This window comes from Barbus barbus (genome assembly GCF_936440315.1).
Source record: "Barbus barbus genome assembly, chromosome: 47".
NCBI lineage: Eukaryota > Metazoa > Chordata > Actinopteri > Cypriniformes > Cyprinidae > Barbus > Barbus barbus.
Window position 1 is genome coordinate 9,687,615 of NC_136725.1, and position 23,624 is coordinate 9,711,238.

Below are 23,624 nucleotides of genomic sequence, written 5' to 3' on the forward strand. Positions count from 1 at the left end.
ACATATTTCTCGTCACACAGATCAGCTCCAAACAGGACGTCGTATTTCTTATCACTAAATACGGTTACATTCATCTGTATGACCTGGAGACGGGCACCTGCATCTACATGAACAGAATCAGCGGAGAGACCATTTTTGTGACGGCACCCCACGAAGCCACATCTGGAATCATTGGCGTGAACAGGAAAGGACAGGTACATGCTGAACATTAAATTCAAATTAACCCAAGTGGTAGAAATGACGTGGATTAAAGTGAGCAATGATAAAAGTGCCACAATGTTTACAATTTCCTGGGAAATCAACCTTCAAATGGCTTACTTATAGTTGTCTCTGCATATTAAGCTGGGTTAGGAGGAAGTATATTAACTAAAAACAAATTACGCGCTCCAGCTGTAATGAGTGTCAGTTTTTCAAATTTTTAGCAGCTGTGTCACTTTGATCCTGCACTGCGGAGCTCTATATGTGTGTGTTTGGTCGGATCTACATTCTGTCAGAGGGAATCTAAGGAGGACACAACACAACTCAGCTGATTACCCCAGAGGCAGAACATTTAATACCCTCGTCTTACTGAGATATGGAAACCACCCATCCTCCCTCTGCATAGTTCATCTTTTTTTTTTATTTCCTCTCAGCATAGCTTAAAGCATCTCTCATCCTGAAATTTCCACTTGAACTTGGAGATCAAGACCACCATAGTCAATAGAAGCATTATGATGCATAGATGATGTCAAAGCAGGATACATTTCTGCTGGATCTCAGAACCTTATAAATAAACAGGTGTTCAGTTTCTCAGGTCAGTCGACGTTCCTGTTTGCCGGCTCTCTCTGTTCACAATGCTCCATTATGAGCTTGTTAATGGATCCCGCGAGTGTGTAAATAATTTTCCATTCATGCCAGAGAAAGTCTTGAATTATTCAGTGTGAGACAGAAAGCCAATCCAAACTGTGTCACGCTAAACCTGAAGAGCACTGTTTCCTTTGTCAATAATACAGAACCTCCACCTCAGTCAACCAACAATGCCATGCACAACATCACAAAGGTGAAAGGCATAGCGTTAATGCATTGATTGTCTGTAGGATTATTTGTGTTTTAGTTTGAGCATTACGTAATTGGGTTACAATAAGCATGTCTGTCATTTAACATGTTGGTAGTAAGATCTAGTATATTATGGATGGATTGGTGTTTAGAATAAATTTCATGTCTAAATATGATTTATTTAAGTTTAGGAAAAGGAATGCACATCTCTCTTCCTGTCTCCGTTTCCCCTGCTCGTACTGGCATTCGCCATCTTCCTGTCTTCTGCACCAGTCAGCACTGGTGGGTGATGAAATGTCAGGTTTTAACCAGCTGCGTCTGCACTCGTGAGCGTAGTGACCTTGAGAGAGAGCCTTCACTGAAAATAGCTGCAGAGAATGCAAGAGGGAGACGGACTGAGAGAGAGAGAAGAAGTGTCAGTTATCATGTGATCTTGCCGTGGGAGGCATTGACTGGCGTCCTAAATCCTTTCATCGTTAACACAGGCAGAACCTGACCGCCAATCACAGTGCGCGTAGGCAGAATGCATCATCAGCTTCTGTGACATCATACTTTGCCCTCCCTTTTTTCTTTGATTGGGCCTACTATACTGCTGTAACATGACTCTCAATAAGTTAAATGTCTGTGTATTCGTGCTTCAGACCCCAGACAGCTCATACAGACTTGAAAAAAAATATGATTTTATGTAACAGAACCATTACACATTGTATTATATTAACCTATATATATATATATATATATATATATATATATATATATATATATATATATATATATATATATATATATATATATATATATATATATATATATACTGCACACACAAGTTTTGTTCTTGTATTATGGCTAAATAAAATTTGCATAAACAAATAGATTAAAATTATTTTAAAAAAATCAAAAAGCAGATGCACATTATTGATGCACATTATTAATAATAATAATAATAAATTATTATTATTATGATTAGTAATACTATTAATTTAGTAGTAATAATTTTATTAAATTATGATTTTTAACAATGTATCTATTTGTTAATAGTTAATCTGTTTATTGTTATATACTAAAAATAATAATACAATTAAAATGTGGTTCTGCTTTTTAACAAATACATTTACATAGCATGAGAAATTTATAACGGATTGATTAAACAGTTAAATTATTAACACTAATAATTTTATTATAGTAGTTATTGTTAATAGCAATATCCAGATTATTTAGAAATTATTTTTGTACACTTTATAATATACATGGTTGCATTATTTCTATTATTGTGTTGCCATTAATTTGGCATTATATAATCCAATATTTTTTTTATTTTTTATTTTTTTAAGAAACTAGGATGGGTATTATCTTGTCCAACTAATAGCACAGGTACTGGGATGTGCTCTGTGCAGATGTTTGTGTTTGGGGTCCTCATCAGGAGTGACTCATTATTACTATCATCTCCTCAAGCATTGGGCTTTTATTGACGTCAATGCAGCGTTCTTCCCCCATGGACCACTGCAGCTTCTGTCTGTGTCTCACACACACACACACACACACAGGCAAATTCACTTGCCCTCTCCTTTTCTTTCTCTCTCACTGCCTCTTTGTGGAGGAAAGCTGATAGACACAATGAGCTGCTCTATTTTTACTTATCTCTTTAGTGTCTCTGCCTTCCTCCATCTCTGGGTGAGCTGGCCCATATTGTTGGGGGTGGGACGTGAGGGTTTAAGCAAAGAGTGATGTTCATCCATGCAGAATAACGCCTGTGACTTTGACCTGCTGATGCCGATCTAGAACACACAGAAGCGTACAAACACTTATAACATGCACCTACAGCAGAGACACAGACATTCAGTGTGATCTTGGTCGCAAGCAGTTAAAATAGTTCCAGACTGGGGGGAAACATTTTAATCTTGGTTGTTTATAATAAACTGGCCTCACTTGTCCAGTGTAATCTGTGTTCACACAAGTTAAGCGTGCGTTAAGCATCATAAATCTGTTTTATTGGTTTGTGGATGTCAGTGTTTCAACCTAGTAGCTGAGGAAATCGTCCTTCCAGGCTTCAACATGTACTGTACCTCCAGAGAAATATTGCAGAACATTGTGCTTTGATGGGCTTTGGCGGCTTCAGCTTGTGTCTCTTGGCCAAACATCTACAGTAATAATGTCAAACTTTAAGCATCTCTCAAACAACCTCTTGGCTGGTCCGTAATTCCTAGAGGTCTCATTAGTACCATTTTATTGCAAATAAAGATACAAGATGTTTGGTCAAAGCAGTGACATCTTGGTTGAAAGGGGACACCTTTTACGTCTCACTGCACTCCTGCATCTGATCATGTTACATACTAGAGACAAGCATTAGTATGCACCTTAGCTTCAGTGTGAGGATGTCAGCTGATACGAGGTGTTATGTTTTCTCATTAGCAGTCATTGATATTATATAACCGATCATTTGTGCTGTGTGTGATGGATGTTCCAGCTGCTTTTATGCAGGTAAAAGTGACCAAGAAAACTACCAAGGGAATTTCCTTTTTGTACCTCCTTCCTGTGAAGAAGCTAAATTACATTAAAGCTCTGCAGAGAAGTTTTGAGAAGACAATCAATGAGAACATTTTACTATTATTATTAGAAGTAATATTAGTATCTATATTAGCAAATAAAGTATTAACAACACAAATAGTAATAATAATACAAATAATAGCAACAATAATATTGCTATTGCAATTTAAAGAGTTAGTTCACCCCAAAAATGTAAATTTACTGGTAATTTACTGCCCCTCAGGCTATGTGAGATGTAGGTGACTTTTGTTTTTCTTCAGTGGAACAATAAAGAAGATTTTTAGGTGAAACCGTTGTCTTTGGTAATTGATATACTGCATGTCTCTGGCTGCCCGTTTTTGAGTAAAAAAAAAACATATACAGACAAGACCAAATTAATAGCCATGGCTCCTGACAATACATTGAAGTCTTATGAAGCAAAACGATCTGTCTGTACAAGGAAATTATTTACATCATTACTACCTTTAATCCACTGCCTGGGCAAACAGTTCTCGGCACGCGCTAGACTGTCTGTAGCACAAACTTCCTGTCGCATAATGTAAGCGTGGGCATATACTCAAACATAATCTGATTGATAATGATTTCAATGTGAAAGAGGATGACGTGGAATTTTATGCGCAGCCCTACTTGTTCAAGGCAAAATACTGAGAGAAATGACCAAGAACACACGTGAGCTTACGCTGTTTGTTTACATCGGAGAGTGAGGACATTTTTCAGTATGTTTAATTCAAAAAGCTCACTGTACGTGTGTTAGAGTTGTTGATTCTCCTCTCTTTTTTGATCTGGCTCTCTGTATGTAATAGAAAAGTACTCTGAAAGATTAAATGTCTCATCTTGTTTGACCTTCCTTTTCGATGGCCTGAAGGTAAATTACTAATTGCAAACAAATCTTAAACTTTATCACTTCATTTTGTGTGCGTTTCTCGTAGGTGTTGTCAGTGTGTGTTGAGGAGGAGAACATCATCCAGTACATCACCAATGTGCTGCAGAATCCTGACCTGGCTTTACGGATGGCAGTCCGAAATAATCTGGCAGGAGCCGAGGAGCTGTTTGCCCGCAAGTTTAATAACCTCTTTGCCGCAGGAAACTACTCGGAGGCAGCTAAAGTGGCCGCTAATGCTCCAAAGGTGAGTAGGGCTGAATATTCTTGTAATGTTTAATAATAACATAACATTATAAATTAAATAGAATAATTTATTATAATTAATTTAAACAAACCACTTTTTAATAATAATTATATTTTCTTATAATAAACATTTTATTATTATTATTATATAATACTTCTCCTCTTGTTTATCTCAGGGTATCCTGCGCACTCCTGACACCATCCGTCGGTTCCAGGGCGTCCCGGCTCAGCCCGGCCAGACATCCCCACTCCTGCAGTATTTTGGGATCCTGCTGGACCAGGGCCAGCTCAACAAGTTTGAGTCTCTGGAGCTGTGCAGACCCGTCCTTCAGCAGGGCCGCAAACAGCTTCTGGAGAAATGGCTGAAGGAGGACAAGGTATGTCGAGGAGGTTGCAGGGAAGATGGTTATCTCCACAAACACCCACAAGAGCCTCTTCCTCTGTACGCGTGTGTGTGTGTGTTTGTGCGACAGGCTCAGGGAAACAGGGTGGGCTTTCGCCTGTTTTTTTGTTTTTTGTTTTTTTTTTCACAAACCGAAAGAATGCCTCCATATTTTTGTGACAGAAGGGGTCTGTGTGAAAACAGACTGTGTTGGATTGAGAACGACCGTGTTTGTGTGATTGTGTGCGTCTGTTATCTAAGATGTTTGCTTTAGATGTGATGTCATGTGTTTGTTATGTGGGGCGAAGGGGTGTTTGGGTTTATTCCTTCTGAAGCACAGAGGAAAATCTTGGGTTTCATTCCAGTCTGTTTTTTTACAATCCACACTTAATATAACTGAAATTAAATGTTCTGTCTCATAGCCTCAACAAGTTACATCTCTCGACTTGGTTTATTGATTGAATTGACGTGATTTGTTGTTCCACAAGCATGATTTATTTAGAGAGTTGAGGACCATGATGCTATGCTCAGTCCTGAAATATTCTGAATGGAAAAATACACACAAAGAGCCCTATACTAAATAAAGTTTTCCTTGTATTCATTTCAACCTTACAATTGGACCCTCAGTGTTTTTTTTTTTTTTTGTTTTTTTTTATCCTTTTTTTTTTTTTTATCCTTTTTTTAATTTTTATATTTTTATTCAGCAAGGATGCATTAAATTGACCAGCAATTACAGTAAAAAATACTTTCATAATGTTAAAATTGATTTTATATTTGAAATGCTTTTTAACAATATATTCATCAGATAATCCTGAAATAAAAAATGTTTCCAGTGCTCCAACACAACTGCTTTTTACCATTGATGATGATATTCTATTTATTGTTATTTGAACACCAAATCAGGATATTAGAATGATTTCTAAAGGATTATGTGATATTGAAGACTGGATTTGTGGCACGCTTTTTTGTGAATCATTTTGTCAAAAGAACCGGTTCTTAAGAATCAGATGACTTCAAATTAACACCACATTCTTAAATTGTATTTAACCTTAATTGTAAATTTCTTTTGTTTCTCTTCAGCTTGAATGCTCAGAGGAGTTGGGCGACTTGGTGAAGTCTGTGGACCCCACTCTTGCTCTTAGTGTCTACCTGAGGGCTAACGTACCCAATAAAGTTATTCAGTGTTTCGCCGAAACCGGCCAGTTCCCCAAGATTGTCCTGTATGCCAAAAAGGTATGATGACTGATCAATTTCAAGGTTAAAAAGTATTGAATTAATTAAAATAGACATATGGACTCCAATCAAAATATGCTCATTTGGTGTTTATAGGTGGGCTACACTCCAGACTGGATCTTCCTGCTGAGGAACGTGATGCGTATCAGTCCGGATCAGGGTCTGCAGTTTGCTCAGATGCTCGTTCAGGATGAAGAACCGCTGGCTGACATCACACAGGTCAGGAACAGAGGAGGAGAGGAGAAGAAAGAAGTGGGAGGTTGAGAAGAAAGATTTCAAATGATTTAGAGAGAAACCATGTGACCCAGAGGCAGTTTAAGACTCATTTAAGGAGCTCAGAAAGATGTTCACTGAAAAATGTTTTTCTCGCAGATCGTTGATGTGTTTATGGAGTATAACCTGGTCCAGCAGTGCACGTCCTTCCTTTTGGATGCTCTGAAAAACAACCGCCCATCAGAAGGTCCACTGCAGACCCGTCTGCTGGAAATGAACCTGATGCATGCGCCACAGGTACAAACTGCACACTGAAAAGCATCTGGATACACTTACTGTCATGGTGTTAGACAATTTTCAAGCAAAACGGTCTCTTACAGGTAGCAGATGCCATCCTAGGAAATCAGATGTTCACTAACTACGATCGTCCCCACATTGCCCAGCTGTGTGAGAAGGCAGGACTTCTGCAGAGAGCTTTAGAGCACTATACTGACCTGTACGACATCAAACGAGCCGTCGTACACACACACCTGCTCAACCCGGAGGTACCCAACAAGTTCTTTTTTTATCATACTGAATTGAAGTGTGACCACCTTTTTCATTCTGTCTCTCTTCGTTTTGCACTCTGTTAATGTCTGCAGTGGCTGGTGAACTTTTTTGGCGCTCTGTCAGTGGAGGACTCTCTGGAGTGTCTAAGAGCCATGCTGTCTGCTAACATCAGGCAGAACCTTCAGATCTGTGTCCAGGTGGCCTCCAAGTATCACGAACAGCTGACTACCCAGTCCCTCACTGAGCTTTTCGAGTCTTTCAAGAGTTTTGAGGGTAAGAACTAGATTCCTCATGATTTATTAACCTGGTGTCACTGGAAAGTTCAAACACTGACATGGGAATATCAAGGAATATTAAAAGTCTATTTTATTTTTTATTTGTTTTAATTTATTTATTTATTTATTTTTTTAGACAAGAAAAGTCTGTTTTAATGATTTAACGAACAGATCAACAAATTTGTTAGCTAAAACCAATAACCTTATCCAATAATCACAAACCACTGTAAAGTTCATAAAGTACATTCAAAAACAAAAAGACTGAAAAAAAGGGTTGGATAAACAACATTTTTCCTGCATATGAATCCCACTTAGAGTATACATTGGCCATGTAGTTTCTTCTGATATATCTGGCAGGCCTAAGAATTCTGTTGGCATACACTGCTAGAAAGTCATTCTTGAGTGTATTTAAACTTGTACGTAAACATACAAGTTTAAATACACATACAAGTTTTCGTGGTCACTTCGCTGGTTGCCTTTCATAGTGCAGACACAATTTGACTGGTATCTTGGCCGTATAATGCCTCTGTTCTGTGTGTGGAGCTGCATGTAGCCTTCCGTGCTGTGCTAAGTAGGACAAAAGGTTTGGCAATCAGAGCAGGCAGTGGCACAGGGCCTGCGGCCACCCACAATCCTTCAAGCTTTTCATATGACAGCAAAAGCAAGAGTGCTTTTGACAAGAAGCAAAATTTTGATAGAAACGCAAATGTAGCGGCCTAATCGGTCTGTGCACCCTGTCATCATTTACTCACCCTCATGTCGTCCCAAACCCATTTGACTTTCCTCTGTGGAACATAAAATATTTTAAAAGGACAAAAATCCCATTAAAGTATCATACAAAATCTGCATATATGAAACATGTAGATCAAACCGTAACCACAATCAGACGTCTGTCCAATAACAGTCAAGCATCATTTGTTGTTCTGTGCTGGATGCAGGTCTGTTCTACTTCCTTGGTTCAATTGTGAACTTCAGCCAGGACCCAGAGGTGCATTTCAAATACATCCAGGCTGCATGCAAGACGGGCCAAATCAAAGAGGTGGAGCGGATCTGTCGGGAAAGCAACTGCTATGACCCTGAACATGTCAAGAACTTTCTCAAGGTACTGCCAAGACTCTGTCAGTGAAACCCCTCGAAATGATCCATAGCTGACCGCAAAAAGCACATTATATTCTCTAGTTTCTCATGTTAAAACTCTTTCCATCTTTTTTCCTCATTACATTTCCTGTTTTGTTCTCTTCTTCTGATCTGTCTTTTATCATTAACATGCAAGCGGACAAAATTGTAACTGATTTTTTTTTTTAACAGAAATGTCTGATTTATCCTTTTCATTTTATGATAAAGGAATATTCTGGGTTTAATACAAGTTCTATTAGCTCTATTAACACCATATGCGGCAATTGCCAATGTCAGTTAACACTGTAAAAGAAGAAATATGTAGAGAATTATTTAAACCGTTTAAAATTCAACACAAATTATGGTAACCAAATACTATTAAGATAAATATTGAATATGCATTTATTGGAAACAAGCCACGAGAGTAAGCTTTTTTTATTAGCTTTTGCATTTTTATCTTTTTATAAAAAAAAATTATCATTTATTTATTCATTATTATACAAACAAGGTTAGTAAGCGATTCCATCAAAATAGTCTCATGCTAAAACACACAATTGCTTAATTGTAATCATTTCACTTAAAATCACTTGCTAGCCTTGTGTGTTAAATTAACTCAATATTCCAACTTCGTTTGATGACGTAATGGCCACAGACATTCAGAAATGTCAGAAATGCATAACCAGAAATTCATCTACTTTAAAGGGTATTCCTAAATCAAAGCTCCAAATAATAACCCGTTTTTACTGAACAATTCAACAAAAATACCAGCTTGAGATTTCTGCTTCTAAACCCTCCAGAACCCTGACCTGGTTTACATCCATTGGACATGTTTTACTGTGAAAATAATAGAATAATAATAAAAAAATAATAATTTAAGGATGTTGAACTTATTTTATGTGGTAGTCTACATTGTTACAAATGCTATTAAAAGAGCTTGATTTATATTGGATTCAGTACATGCACAACAAAACAGAACATTTAATATCTTGGAAGTTTAGGGAAAAATCCCAAACGGGTTGTATTCTCTCTTTATTAACAAATGTTCCCCGTTTAGATCAGGCAGCCATGTGCCAGTAGTTTTCTAGTTGATCTCACTCTTTTATCCTGATGGCGGCTGTTGTTATCTCCTGTGCTTTACCCTGTACTTATGGGATGCTCAGGACTTGTATCAGGTAAATTAACCCTAAGTACTACAAGACTCTCTTTACTTTATTCCCTTCTCTTTTCTTTTGTCATCTCTTCTTTTCTCCTAGTGGTCAGTTGAAGGATTAATACTGGGATTGGTGTGTGCGAAGCACATACAGGGAGGTTTGGAAAAGCATTGACTGCTGGGAACAACCCTCTCTTGGCCTGAACTTGAAATTGTAGCGAGTGACCGGGCTGAGATTGAGTTTGTGGTTTTGTGGTAGTGTTGATGTGTGTTTGGCTGTGGTTGATTTGTGGTGACCATGTTCTGCAGAAATGGAAGCCTCGGGTCTTTTTCAGAATCTATTCCACCAGAGTCAGACCTTATAAAGTTGACTTCACTGTTGGACTCTGCCAGCTTCAAAGGGTGGATCTGGAAAGCCAAGTTTTGTGGAATGATTTTGATACTTGTTCAAGTTTAATATAGTCTTGTTTAAGGCTTCACTGCAAATGTTCAGCCTCTGTAAATATCTGTAGGCACGCTTAATGTGTTGAAGTTTGTGGATTGATTTGTGGCATTTCTGTGTAGTGAATTGTGCAATCCCAGTTCATTAATCCTATATGTGTTGCAAACTATACTGTGTGGCAAAAGAAGTTTGAAATGTTTTAGCCAGCAGGGGGAGTACTACTGCCACCTCAAAGTTTGACATGATTATGAATTATGAATTGGGTTTTTTTTATGGCCTTGATATTTACTTTTTAAAATATTAATTACTTTGTAGGTTTTTATAGAATTAGTTTGTATTGCTTTAATATTTTTTTTAAATTATGAGTTAGGTTTTTGTAGAACTAGTTTTTATTGCTTTAAATTGTTCTTTTTTAAATTATTATTTACATGGCAGGTTTTATTCAACTCGTTTTTTATTGCTTTAATATTTACTTTTTAAACTAAACTACTTAGGTTTTTGTAGAAATGATAATTTTCAGTGATTTTAGTAGTATTCATTTTTAACAAAGTCAAATCTGTTTCATAAACTTCAAACAGCTTTGTCATCCTTTAAGTTATGTGACGTTAAGTCTTATATTGAGTAATTAATGAAATGTTTTGAATTAGAATTCATTTTACTCTTAAACTTTAAAAATCATCTGGAGTCTTTTGCAAATTTGACTCTGTTATTGAAAAAATGACTTCTGTGTCTAACATCTGACTTTATCTTCTCATTTCCCCATGGTTTGACTGACAGGAAGCTAAACTCACCGACCAGCTGCCTCTCATTATTGTGTGCGATCGCTTCGACTTCGTCCATGATCTTGTACTCTACCTGTATCGAAACAACCTCCAGAAATACATTGAAATCTATGTGCAAAAGGTGAGTAAGCTTTACTTACCGTTCACATAGCCTCTGTAGTCAAGCAGTGAACAAACAGTAAATGATCATTTTTGTGTATATATAGGTGAACCCAAGCCGTCTGCCTGTGGTAATTGGAGGGCTCCTGGATGTTGACTGCTCCGAGGACGTCATCAAAAACTTGATCCTGGTTGTGCGAGGCCAGTTTTCCACCGATGAGCTGGTGGCAGAAGTGGAGAAGAGAAACAGGTATAAACTTTGCATCCAAACGTCAATATCAAACCAGGAGTTATCAAAACAAAGCACTTGAGACGATGATGTTATGCTATCTTGGATTCAAAACTACTACAGGATGCTTCTGTTTATTTTAGGTGATGTTTAATCATTTGTTTGTGTACATCATGAGAGTTTCCAGATGAAACTTTGATTGCACAATTAAACAAAGAACACAAACAGCAGTAGCTCTTCTGATTGTTTAACGACAGCGCTAGCAGTTGCAATATGCTAGAAAGTCATTTTTGCAAGGGGGAAAAATTAATGATTTTGGAAAAACATAGAAGTTAACTAAACATAAAGAGCTTTAGATATTAATGTCTTTCTTTAAATGTCTGTCTTCTGCAGACTGAAGCTGTTGTTGCCATGGCTGGAGTCTCGTATCCATGAGGGCTGTGAGGAGCCAGCTACCCACAATGCCTTGGCCAAGATCTACATCGACAGCAACAACCACCCAGAACGCTTCCTGCGGGAAAACCCGTACTACGACAGCCGGGTGGTGGGGAAATACTGTGAGAAAAGAGACCCTCACCTGGCCTGTGTGGCCTATGAGAGAGGACAGTGCGACCAGGAACTCATCAACGTTAGTATGCTTCTCCATTAATAAGCTTTTTTATACCAAGTTTAGAGCAATCAACAACAATATAAAGCATGAAATTTTGATCTTTTATTTTTCTTTGCAGGTGTGCAATGAGAACTCTCTGTTCAAGAGTTTGTCTCGTTACCTGGTGCGACGCAGAGACTCAGAGCTCTGGGGCAGCGTGCTGTTGGAGACCAACCCCTTCAGGAGGCCCCTTATTGACCAGGTACACACATGTTTCATTCGTTTCTCACAAAATACAAACATGGAGATCATAAAGGAATTGAAAGTGCATGTTTAAGTTTTATCAATTTCACATTAATATTGATTGAAAATAGATGAGTGTTATCGACACTTGAATGCATTGAATTTACAATTGCCATCCGAGAATCATAATCTAAATTATCTTAGACTGCATCATTTTTCTACCTTCTGTTTAGAACAGTCTTTGGAAAGCGTTCCTGTGAGCCCTTAATATTCTTCCTAGATAGGCTCAATAGGCTTTGTAACGGAGTTAGAAATTATTATTATTTTTTTTTTAAGAAATTAGTAATTTTATACAACATTGATGCTTTAATTGATCAAAAGAGACAGTTAAAACATTTATAACAAGGTTCGTATGGGTGCTTGAACTTTTATGTAGTGTTTTCAAGGTTTGAAAAATGCTTGGATTTTGGATAAAGTGCTTGAAAATGCATTTGCATTGGCTTCATAATTAGCTTTCTTACTGAATAGTTCATCATTTTTTACATGAAATGATCTTAAAACGGCTCCTCTCCACGTCCGCGTGTGTAATTATAGTGTGATCTGCCGGTCTGTATTGGCGCACGCCCTCTGATGGAACAGAGTTGGAGATAAAAACATGCCAGGAGGTTGCCGCTTATCAGTGGTTTGAAAATGACAAATACAAATTCTGGTTAAAACGAGAACTAAATACTTGAGTAGCCTCCTGCTAAATGTTTTTTTCATGAAAGAGTGCGCTTTCCAGCCGTATAAAAGGTCAAGTTAAACAAAATCTTTTAAGACTGAATAAAGTGTTTATTGCGGCATATGTTTAGATCTGCTCACAATGCATCACAGATTCTTTATGCATGCTTTTTTCCCCAGCGTTGAACATTATAACAAATCACACTCGCACTCAAGGGGTTGAGGGCAGATAAATCACCAGTGAGGAAAAATCTGCAAAACGCTACAGTTGTTCAGTTCAGTTCAGGACTCGAATACTGTCATCATAAACAACAGCACAGATATGATGTAAACAAGAAATTAATTTTGTGGTTTAGACGGTAATCATCCGTTTCAGTGATTGGGAACGTTTGTTGCTCGTTTTCTGTATGTTTTAATCCCAAATTGAATAGCCATTTTGTTTTTCATGCTACTAAAATAACCATTATAATGAATGTCATGAATTTGACGTTGTTTCCCCCATACAAAAACGTAATCGACATTAATCGTCATTGTCACTTCAAATTTAAGGACATAAAAAGACATGTCTTAAACGTCACAAGAAAAGACTTTAATATAGTTTCAAGAGGTCTTAAACTTGAAGACGGAAAGACAAGAATCATGATATGGCTTAATGTGGTGATTAAACTTCCATAAGGGTATGATTTCATTGAATAAATTAAACCGCCTGCCCTCAGAAAACTTTTGATGGTATTTTCATTTCATCTTGCCTGCGTATAATGTCTGATAATAAGCGCGGTGCTGCTTTGTACTGTCGTTACCGGGGAAACCGTTTTGTGCTGTTCCAAATGCGCCACCTGCTGGCAATATATATATATATATATATATATATATATATATATATATATATATATATATATATATATTGCAGCTTCGAGGGCTTATTGTTGGGTTTTTATGTAGCTGTCGTTATATTAATTTATCATTTTGAGCAGGAGTCCAGGATTCATCGGGAAAACATTTTTAAAATGCACCTACTACAAAGAAGAGCAATAAGACGGTGGTGATGGCGCAGTGGATAAGACGCATGCCTTTGGTGTGAGAGACCCGGGTTCGAATCCACTGTGAGACACCAATGTGTCCCTGAGCAAGACACTTTACCCCTAGTTGCTCCAGAGGCGTGCGACCTCTGACATATATAGCAATTGTAAGTCGCTTTGGATAAAAGCGTCAGCTAAATGAATAAATGTAAATGTAAGACGGCATTATAAAATGAAAAACTGCGCTTCGATTTTGAATGGTGAAGACATGCTCACCCACAGACATTCACAGGTTCATTTTGAGGTATTAGTAAAACAACAAAGCTAATGCTTTTCATGAAATTTACGTAATTACCCATCATGCATTGTGATATAGCCTGGTTCGTTGGTCCGTTGGATCGAATTGCTTTCTCACTACAACTGAACCGCTCCAGAGTTATTTTCAATCGAGCTGAGACCACCTTGTTCAGGCGATCTCGGACCGATTGTTTTGACGCAGATCCAAGCGCGATTGCCGTGTTCACATATGCCCAAACGCTCCAGGTTCTGAAACAACAGGCCAGGTGTGAAAGCACCCTCTGATTCCCTTTTGAATATCAAGTTGTTATTTGTCTTTAGGTGGTGCAGACAGCCCTGTCAGAGACTCAGGACCCAGAGGAGGTGTCCGTCACAGTGAAGGCCTTCATGACTGCTGACCTGCCCAATGAACTCATTGAGCTGCTGGAAAAGATCGTCTTGGACAACTCTGTGTTTAGTGAACACAGGTGCATAAACCCAAAAATATTCCAACATATGAACTTTTGGAACAGGCCATTTTTGTGTGTTTTCTGACTTTTACGGACATGAAATTCTTTGCCCAAACAGTCTTGTTCAACCGTTTAATGCAATTTAATTCAAGTCCAATCTTCGTTTCATTCCTAGAAACCTGCAGAACCTGCTCATCCTAACAGCCATCAAAGCAGACCGCACCCGCGTCATGGAATACATCAACCGCCTGGACAACTATGACGCCCCAGACATCGCCAACATCGCCATCAGCAGCGAACTGTTCGAGGAGGCCTTTGCTATCTTCAGGAAGTTTGATGTCAACACCTCTGCAGTGCAGGTATGTGTTTGAGCCATACTTTCAGTAGCCTCCTTTTTCAAGTGTAGGTTTTCTGAAGTGATTTATTGAATAGCAGACAAGGAAAGAGCTGACGTTTCCTGTCCTCCCCAGGTTCTGATTGAGCACATTGGTAATCTGGACCGAGCGTATGAGTTTGCGGAGCGCTGTAATGAACCTGCAGTGTGGAGCCAGCTGGCTAAGGCTCAGCTGCAAAAGGATCTCGTCAAAGAGTCCATTGACTCCTACATCAAGGCTGATGACCCCTCTGCCTACATGGAGGTGGTTCAGGTCGCTTCCCAGAGTGGTATGTCCTCATCAGTTCTAGTTCTAGATAATAAATGATTGTATTTAAGGACATTTTTCCTCTGATTCTGTATTCACAACTGTATTTCCTGGTTCAGGTAACTGGGAGGACCTGGTGAAGTTTCTGCAGATGGCCAGAAAGAAGGCCAGAGAGTCATACGTGGAGACAGAGCTGATCTTCGCACTGGCCAAAACCAACCGTCTCGCTGAACTGGAGGAGTTTATAAATGGACCAAATAATGCACACATCCAGCAGGTAATACACAATTGTGTTTTATGAATTCCTTAGTTCTTAAATGTCTTATAACAGTGTTATTATAGTATTATTAAAATACTGTTGGAGTATTTATTAGTATTTTGAATTAGCTTTTATTTTTCTATTTTTCAGTTTTCAATTCACTTACATTTGGTATTTTTATTATGTTTTTGTATTTATTTTTTTATTACGTTTTATTTCAGCAAAATGATTTATTTTAACAATTTAACATTTTTTTTTTTTTATAAATTAGCTATATATATATATATATATATGTATGTGTGTATATGTGTATATGTATGTGTTTTTATTTATATATTTAATTTCATTTCAGTTTGTCATTTTAGTACATCAGCCAGGGCAGAATAAATTGTTTTTATATTTATATCTTAATATTTGTATTTTATTTTATTTCAGCTTTATTTTAAAACATTTATTTTTTATTTTATCAAAAACAATTTCATACAGTTTTAGTCATCAGTAACAACACTGGTTATTAAGAGTACTTTATTATACAAGTATAAAAAATATATTATGTAACACTGTTTATTTATTATTGCTCACAGGTTGGAGATCGCTGCTATGATGAGAAGATGTACGAGGCGGCCAAACTTCTATACAATAACGTCTCCAACTTCGGCCGCTTGGCTTCTACCCTGGTCCACTTGGGTGAGTATCAAGCCGCCGTGGACGGTGCCCGCAAAGCTAACAGCACTCGCACTTGGAAGGAGGTGTGCTTTGCTTGTGTGGATGGGACGGAGTTCAGATTGGCTCAGATATGTGGCCTTCACATCGTGGTTCATGCCGATGAACTAGAAGAGCTCATCAACTATTACCAGGCAAGTTGTTATCCTCCAAGAGCATTCTGCAACTAAACAAAAATGGACTTGAATTATATGGTTTTAAAATGCTCTCTATAGGACCGTGGCTACTTCGAGGAGCTGATCACCATGCTGGAGGCGGCGCTGGGGTTGGAGCGCGCTCACATGGGCATGTTCACAGAGCTGGCCATCCTCTACTCTAAATTCAAACCACAGAAGATGAGGGAACACCTGGAGCTCTTCTGGTCCAGAGTCAACATCCCAAAGGTACACAGCACTACTAAAGATGATTGTTATTTCAGATGTTGGTTTGTAACACTTTTTTTTTTTTTTTTTAATAAGTGTCCTTCGGTCAGTTCTGTTAAACAGCAGGAGTTCATTGAATTCTTCTGCCATCATCCCCCTCCAGCTATAATTTAATTCAACATGTAATCTGATATTCTCCAAAGGGATGATCATAGTATCATCATCTGCAATGCACAGATGTTACAAAGTCTGTCTCCTTCACTTCTTGACTTTTCTTTTTCTTTCTTTTTCAGGTCCTGAGGGCCGCAGAGCAGGCTCACCTGTGGGCAGAGCTTGTTTTCCTCTACGACAAGTATGAAGAATTCGACAACGCCATCATCACCATGATGAGCCATCCCACAGATGCCTGGAAAGAGGGACAGTTCAAGGACATCATCACCAAGGTAAAGTTCAACTGCTTTTCCTGTGTAGATAAATACACTTCCAGCAAACTAACAATTAGTAGTTGCTAACAGAAATAAAGCCAAAATAAAATAAAGCCATGATCTAAACGATTTCTAAACATCCTAATTATTTGTCCATTTGAAAGTGATTTTTTAACATTTACATAGTCAATTGTATAGTATAATTATTCATTATTAGTATTACAAAAACAATTATTAGACATCAGTTGATATATAATATTGATGAGTATAATTACGATTAATTATTAGTATAAATATACAAAATACACCATTTAAAAAAATAAATTAAGACATTAATTATTAATATACATTAAAAAAGGGAATAATTGTTAAATGGAAAAAGAAACAAAGTAAAATAAATAAAATTTTACATTTAAAATGAATTATCATATAAAAATAATTAAAAATGTTATTAAATAATATAATAGTATATAAACAATACTATTACAACTCCAGGAAATGAATTAAATTGCAGTGATCGTATTTCTTGTTTTGTTTAGGTGGCCAACGTGGAACTGTACTACAAAGCAATCCAGTTTTATCTGGAGTTCAGGCCCTTGCTACTGAACGACCTGCTCATAGTTCTTTCCCCGAGACTGGATCACTCACGTGCCGTCAACTTCTTCAGCAAGGTACAGAAAGCAAGCACAAGGCTTCCTTGCCTGTGTGGTGAGCCTTTGAACTTTATGCTTGTTTAAAATCTGATAAAATGACATTTTGGTGTCTTCAGGTTAAGCAGCTTCCTCTCGTCAAGCCTTATCTGCGGTCAGTACAAAATCACAACAACAAGTCTGTCAATGAAGCACTTAACAACCTCTTCATCTCAGAGGAAGACTATCAGGTACAAACAACAGTGTAAAGTATTTTTCAGAAAAACAATTATAGTAGTTTACAGTAGTTGTTGTCCGCCACCTCATCATCTGTTGACCTGTCCCGTCCGCAGGCACTCAGGACATCTATAGACGCATACGATAACTTTGACAACATCTCACTGGCTCAGCGTCTGGAGAAACACGAGCTGATCGAGTTCAGGAGAATCGCTGCTTACCTCTTCAAGGGCAACAACCGATGGAAGCAGAGTGTGGAGCTGTGCAAGAAAGACAAACTCTACAAGGTGAGGTGGAGGATGGGGTAATTGTCTAGTCATGCTATGTGTAAATGTAGTTGATCTGATTTGTGACAGCCATGCGTGTTCTTCTACCCAGGATGCCATGCAGTACGCATCTGAGTCGAAGGACATAGAACTGGCCGAGGAGCTGCTGCAGTGGTTCCTTCAGGAAGATAAGAAGGAGTGTTTCGCCGCCTGCCTCTTCAGCTGCTACGACCTGCTCAGGCCTGATGTGGTGCTGGAGACGGCGTGGAGGCACAACATCATGGACTTTGCCATGCCTTACTTCATCCAGGTGATGAGGGAATACCTCAGCAAGGTAAGGATGGGCTGCTTCTCTAAAATGGGCAACAAATGTATGGAGGACTAGGAATGCCACTTAAAAATAAAATTAACTTTTATTATTGTGAATTATTTCATAACTGAAAAGTGATTTAGTAACATTTACATACAGTAAATTGTATTTGTATAATTAATCAATTATAATTATTAGTATTAAATTGATTTATTGATAATTGATGTCTTCATTTTATTATTTTGAACGTTAATGAATTTGACTAACATTTTATAATGGCAAATATTACATTTTCAAATGTATTAACATAGTACATTACATTAGTAGATTTTTATTAAATAATTAATAAATTAAGATATTGGTTATTATTAGAAAAATTGTGCAAATCGTTTCAAACTAATTATTTTTATTTTTCGCTTTGAAATGTGATTTAACAGTCACATACTTCAGTTTGGTATAAGATATTAGTATAAAATGAAAACATCAATTATCAGAATACTAATTTAAAAAGTCATGTTTTAAATGTCAGATTGAAAAGTGATTATCATTTACATATAGTAACAGTACAAGTATTTTTAAATAGGCCTGATCATAATTGATATAATGTAAAATGGAGACATCAATATATTAACCTGAATATAAAACCAAGAATAGATGTTATATTTTAAACAGGAATTAAAAGCATTTTAAATATCTCGTTGTCAATTTGAAAAGTGATTAAGATTTTTATATTAACATTATTAATTAGCATTAGTATAATTCTATTAGTATTTACACTATTTTATGAATTCATTTGAATGAATTCAACAGAATTATCATATACAGTATACAGACTGAAAACGTATTTTTCTCCTGTATTTAGGTGGACAAGCTGGAGACCTCCGAATCCTTGAGGAAAGAAGAGGAGCAGGCGACAGAGACTCAACCCATTGTTTATGGTAAAACAGCGAAAGCACATGGCAATGGAAACTGACTAGTATTTAGCATCTAGTTTGTTTGTTTTTTAAATAATGCATTTTATTAAATACATTTTTTATTAATTTTCTCAACATCTCTCATTCCTCAGGCACACCTCAGCTCATGCTGACAGCAGGTCCCAGTGTGCCTGTCCCCCCACAGCAGGCTTACGGCTACGGGTACACAGCAGCGCCTGGCTACCCCCAGGCTCCTCAGGCCCAGCCGGGTTTCGGTTACGGCATGTAAGGACCTCCCCGTTTCCCGCTTGCCCCTCTTCCAGCTGCCGCTTGGTTCGGTCCAGCAGCCCTATGGATCTCTCTCCCTCAGTCCTCCACCAGTCCGACTCTACCACTTTGTGCTCAAAAAGGGGCATTTGAGCAAATGTTATTCTTTTACTTTAACTTTTTTAAAATGATTGTTTTTGTTTATCGTGTTTTCTTTATAACATCATGAAGGACTTTATTTCTATATTGTCAGATTTCATCAAGAATAATTTTTTTTCACATTCCAGATACTTACTAGATTTAATTTCCTGTCAGTTTTATCTGTCAATAAAAGGGGAATGGTGTCTACAATGAGACTTGTGGGAGAAGCAAGTCAGCTTAATTAAAATGACAGAATTTCAGATTTGCACTCCGTAGTCAGAGAAAAACAACTAATGTATCATTTTGGTGTGTGTGAACGACTTGTTCAGTCTGTCAGCATTTAATATTGTATATTCCAGGAAAGAAAATAAAATCGAGAAAAAAAACGTTCAAAGAAACACTACTCAATACCAGTAATTCAATGGGGGTGCGTAGCTCTCGAAATATATAAAAAAGGGTATTTTAAATGCATAAACATGCATTCTTATGGCAACTTCAAACTTTTTCCCTGACCTATGCAGGTTCTCCAGTTTTTGTTTTTCAAATGAAAACCAAACTTTTGTTGTGCAGTAACCCGTACTCATTGTGTGGGACCATCCATTTGAGGAGGGATAATGATTAAAATATATATAAATATATATGTGGCTCTCCACACCTGTGTGTTTTACTAACCTTACCTCTCTGTGCTGCAGTGTGTATGTGTGTGCTGGTTGTTGTGATGTTTAGGTCACTGTACGGCACCGAAATGAGACTAGAAAGACAGTTTATCCTGCCAGTTATTCCTAAACTCAATTTACCCTTTATTTGTAAAGTGAAGTTAAAAATGGTTTAAGAACGAAGATTAAACTTTGTCCTGTACTCAGTTTTCACTGAGTTGAGATTAATCATACACATATTGTAGTGATTTGATTGTGCACAAAGAGAATGAGATTCCCCCCTCCCCCTCCCAGATTATCATATGAATAAAGGCTTCTTGTTTGTCAAGAAAAATCTGGTCTAAATATAGCTTCATGTGCCATGTATTCTTTTCTCAACACACTTTGTAATTTCTCCCCCTTCATACTCACTGGACAGTTTCAGACATTCATAAATGAAGCTTTAAGATGGGAATTTGTGGCTTAATCACTCATGTAAATAAAAAATGTTAATACTTAAGAAGCCAGTTTGACATAAATCCAGTGTTTTAAATGTTCACAAAACTGATTATACAAGCTTTGCTGTGTGATTGAAAAATTATCAGGAGGTGATTTTAGCATCAAAGTTAAACAAAAGTCATTTATTCCATTGGGTATGAGGGGGCCATTGAAATATGATAGAAATGAGATTCCCCAAAATAAAATTTTATGTACATAAGACTTATAATGATAATGTACTCATGTTCAATGATGGAATGGGTGAACCGTTTACTTAAAAATAAATGGTTAAACCTATAAATCAATGTGTCTTTTCAACCTTTTTAATTCATCTTCACTCTTTCTAGTTGTGTAAAAATAAGAAGTTTAGTCCCATCTTAATTCAAGAGTGTTATTCAATACAATTTTAGGTGTCCAGTCACTTTATCAATAAGATCATTTGGTCCCGGTCCCACACCAAGAACCGTCCGAGACCCTGGTGCAATTTGGGTTCTTCCAGCATCTTGGATTAAACTGACCGGCAGTCCGACATCTTTGGCATGGGACAGCAGCTCCAGCAGACAGTCCTCGTCTGGAGCCTTGACCACCACTTTGGGCTGACCGCAGTACTCCCACTGTTTCAGGAGCTCTGGGTTTCTGCGCTGGACCTGCTTGTATGCGGACACAGCGGCGTGGGAGCACTGGGCCGCCACTTTACCTTTACCCATCTTCAGATCGGTTCGGACCACCAGGATCATTTTGAACTCTCCGCTCTCGCCCATCACGCTGGACTCGCTGCCAGCACCTGCACTGTTTCCAAAAGCTGCCATCATGCTGCGGGACGATCTGCCAAAACGCCCACTGAGGTGCCATCCAAGGCAGAGCCCACAGCCTACACCTGCCAGTATACCCAAAGCGACGGGCCCATACAGAGAATCCATCCTCGTATCTGATGAAACAAGAGTGATCCATAACATAAACATCAGTGCAGTTTTCTACCCTTAGAAAACGTGACACCCCCATAAACTAAACCTATGCAGTCTGAGCCGGAAAGAGAATTGATTAGTTCATCTCATCTTCCTTGAACTAATCAATTCTCTTTCTGGCTCAGACTGCATAGGTTTGCCCTGCCTCCCAAAGTTCATACTATCCATTCTAAATAGTATGTGAGATTACAATGAGTGTGTCCAAATGCATAGTATATTGAAAAGAGTATGCCAAAAGTCCCCGGATGGTCTACTATTTTAGGTTCATTTTTGAAGTGTGGATCCGTGCACACTCTTAATATCTAAAATTGCCCACAATCCATTGCGCTTTGGCGAAGGATTCGGTCCAGAACTACAAACACGTATAAAACGCGTTAGAAAAACTACAAACGTGGCGGATGCGCGCGATCGACTGCGAGGTTTATAAAAAAAAGGGGTTTGAGTTACTAATCAAAATTTAACCGGGTAAAAAATATTTATTGCTATCCGTGTTATATTTCATCTGCAACAGCAATATGAACTTTTATAAACATCCATTTGGTCGTTAACTTTTAAATGCATCATTATGCAGAAGAGTTCTCGGTAGTATAAGTAGGCACATTGGGACACAGCATTAGTTTATGAGGCTGTCACGTGATGAACGAACGACTCAAACCCGAAGACTTGTCAGATAAGAGGTGAGCTATAGACTAAAGACCCAGGTAACAATGAATTATTATTTTTTCTGTTTCTAATACCATTATAGTTTTGTACTGTTTGTAGTGTGATCAACGTTTGCATAAATAGTAGATGTGTTAGGGAAGTAGCGCGTAACATTTTAATTATATTTTGCTAAAATGAACGAAATGACTCGGAAAAAAGATTCGTTCATTTTGCTGAACTAGACTCAAAGATCCGAGTCAGTAAAATGATCCGAACTTCCCATCACTAAATAAAACTGGTGCTATCTACAAATGGCATATAAAGTGAAACGAAATAGCAGAAAGATTTGTATCACATATTAATATACTATTTATATTAGTAACAATATTATTATAACCACAGGAAGCTGTGGTTTACCATTCATGTATATAAAAATATGCTAATACGAAGCCAGTTTGACATAAATCCAGTTTTAAATCTAAATCATAATTGATCATATTAGCCTCGTTGTGCAACTGAAAAAGAAAAAAGAGCAAGTAATTAAACTAAATGACTAAAAGATTATGAAAACACCGCGAGGAGGACATTTGATGTTTATTATGTTTCTATATTAGTAACAATAACTGTTACTATAGTATTTTAGAGGAAGCACTGGGATCTGCTGTATGGCTACAGAATCAAACAAGCATTCATATTTGTGCTACTAATAATCTATAAAACGATCGTTTTCTGCACTACATTCGTCAATGCTGTCCGCCTTGCCGGCTGGATTAAATCTAGGTCAAACGTGTTCGCTTAAACGACCCTCTAGCGAGCTTTTAAATATACTAACCGGTGCTGGTGAGACTACTGAGCATACATTTGAAACCGGACTTACCAGAAATAAATATGATTTAGCAACCGGAAGTTTCCTGCAAACTCCACGAGCCGCTGCTTTCAAACCGACGCTGAGTGATGACGTCACGTGCTTAAAGCATCCGCCAAACCCGAGAAATATTCAGCGGCTCTCAAACTTTTTACACCAAGTACCACCTCAGAAAATATTTGGCTTTCCAAGTACTACCATCATGACCAACATTAAAATACAGTATAGCACTAGCACAGTTAAAAAAAAGAGAGTCAGTTTTATTCCTAATAAAAATATTTATTATTGTCAGCCAATTAAAACATTGTAAATACACAGTTTGAACATTAACCGTGCTTACGTACAGGTAAATA

At 37.6% G+C, this 23,624-nt stretch overlaps 2 protein-coding genes across 3 annotated transcripts in view; one reads left to right on the forward strand and one right to left on the reverse strand.

Moving 5' to 3' along the window:
- Positions 1–21,098, forward strand: part of LOC306865996 (clathrin heavy chain 1-like) — a 34,615-nt gene extending 13,517 nt beyond the window's left edge. For both annotated transcript variants that reach the window (XM_079410928.1, XM_079410927.1), the window contains exons 6-31: positions 21–194; positions 4,509–4,706; positions 4,882–5,082; positions 6,168–6,320; positions 6,417–6,539; positions 6,693–6,830; positions 6,914–7,078; positions 7,175–7,355; positions 8,296–8,459; positions 10,843–10,968; positions 11,054–11,196; positions 11,569–11,803; positions 11,904–12,026; positions 14,365–14,510; positions 14,668–14,851; positions 14,963–15,155; positions 15,253–15,410; positions 15,977–16,249; positions 16,331–16,498; positions 16,771–16,920; positions 17,442–17,573; positions 17,672–17,782; positions 17,885–18,055; positions 18,147–18,368; positions 19,207–19,282; positions 19,411–21,098. In XM_079410928.1, coding sequence (XP_079267054.1) covers positions 21–194; positions 4,509–4,706; positions 4,882–5,082; positions 6,168–6,320; positions 6,417–6,539; positions 6,693–6,830; positions 6,914–7,078; positions 7,175–7,355; positions 8,296–8,459; positions 10,843–10,968; positions 11,054–11,196; positions 11,569–11,803; positions 11,904–12,026; positions 14,365–14,510; positions 14,668–14,851; positions 14,963–15,155; positions 15,253–15,410; positions 15,977–16,249; positions 16,331–16,498; positions 16,771–16,920; positions 17,442–17,573; positions 17,672–17,782; positions 17,885–18,055; positions 18,147–18,368; positions 19,207–19,282; positions 19,411–19,547 — 4,245 coding nt within the window. In that variant the 3' untranslated portion in view covers positions 19,548–21,098. The remainder of the gene's footprint in view (positions 1–20; positions 195–4,508; positions 4,707–4,881; positions 5,083–6,167; positions 6,321–6,416; positions 6,540–6,692; positions 6,831–6,913; positions 7,079–7,174; positions 7,356–8,295; positions 8,460–10,842; positions 10,969–11,053; positions 11,197–11,568; positions 11,804–11,903; positions 12,027–14,364; positions 14,511–14,667; positions 14,852–14,962; positions 15,156–15,252; positions 15,411–15,976; positions 16,250–16,330; positions 16,499–16,770; positions 16,921–17,441; positions 17,574–17,671; positions 17,783–17,884; positions 18,056–18,146; positions 18,369–19,206; positions 19,283–19,410) is intronic.
- Positions 20,433–23,376, reverse strand: LOC306865997 (peptidyl-tRNA hydrolase 2, mitochondrial-like). Its single transcript, XM_079410929.1, has 2 exons — positions 23,284–23,376; positions 20,433–21,727 (listed from the first exon to the last, which is right to left on the reverse strand). Exon 2 carries the CDS (start codon positions 21,717–21,719, stop codon positions 21,195–21,197), a length of 525 nt encoding a protein of 174 aa, XP_079267055.1. The 5' UTR covers positions 21,720–21,727; positions 23,284–23,376; the 3' UTR covers positions 20,433–21,194.
- Positions 23,377–23,624: the final 248 nt, after the last annotated feature.

Excerpts from the sequence above, each read along its gene's own strand:
- LOC306865997 (XM_079410929.1), bottom strand. The coding sequence starts at position 21,719 with ATGGATTCTCTGTATGGGCCCGTCGCTTTGGGTATACTGGCAGGTGTA.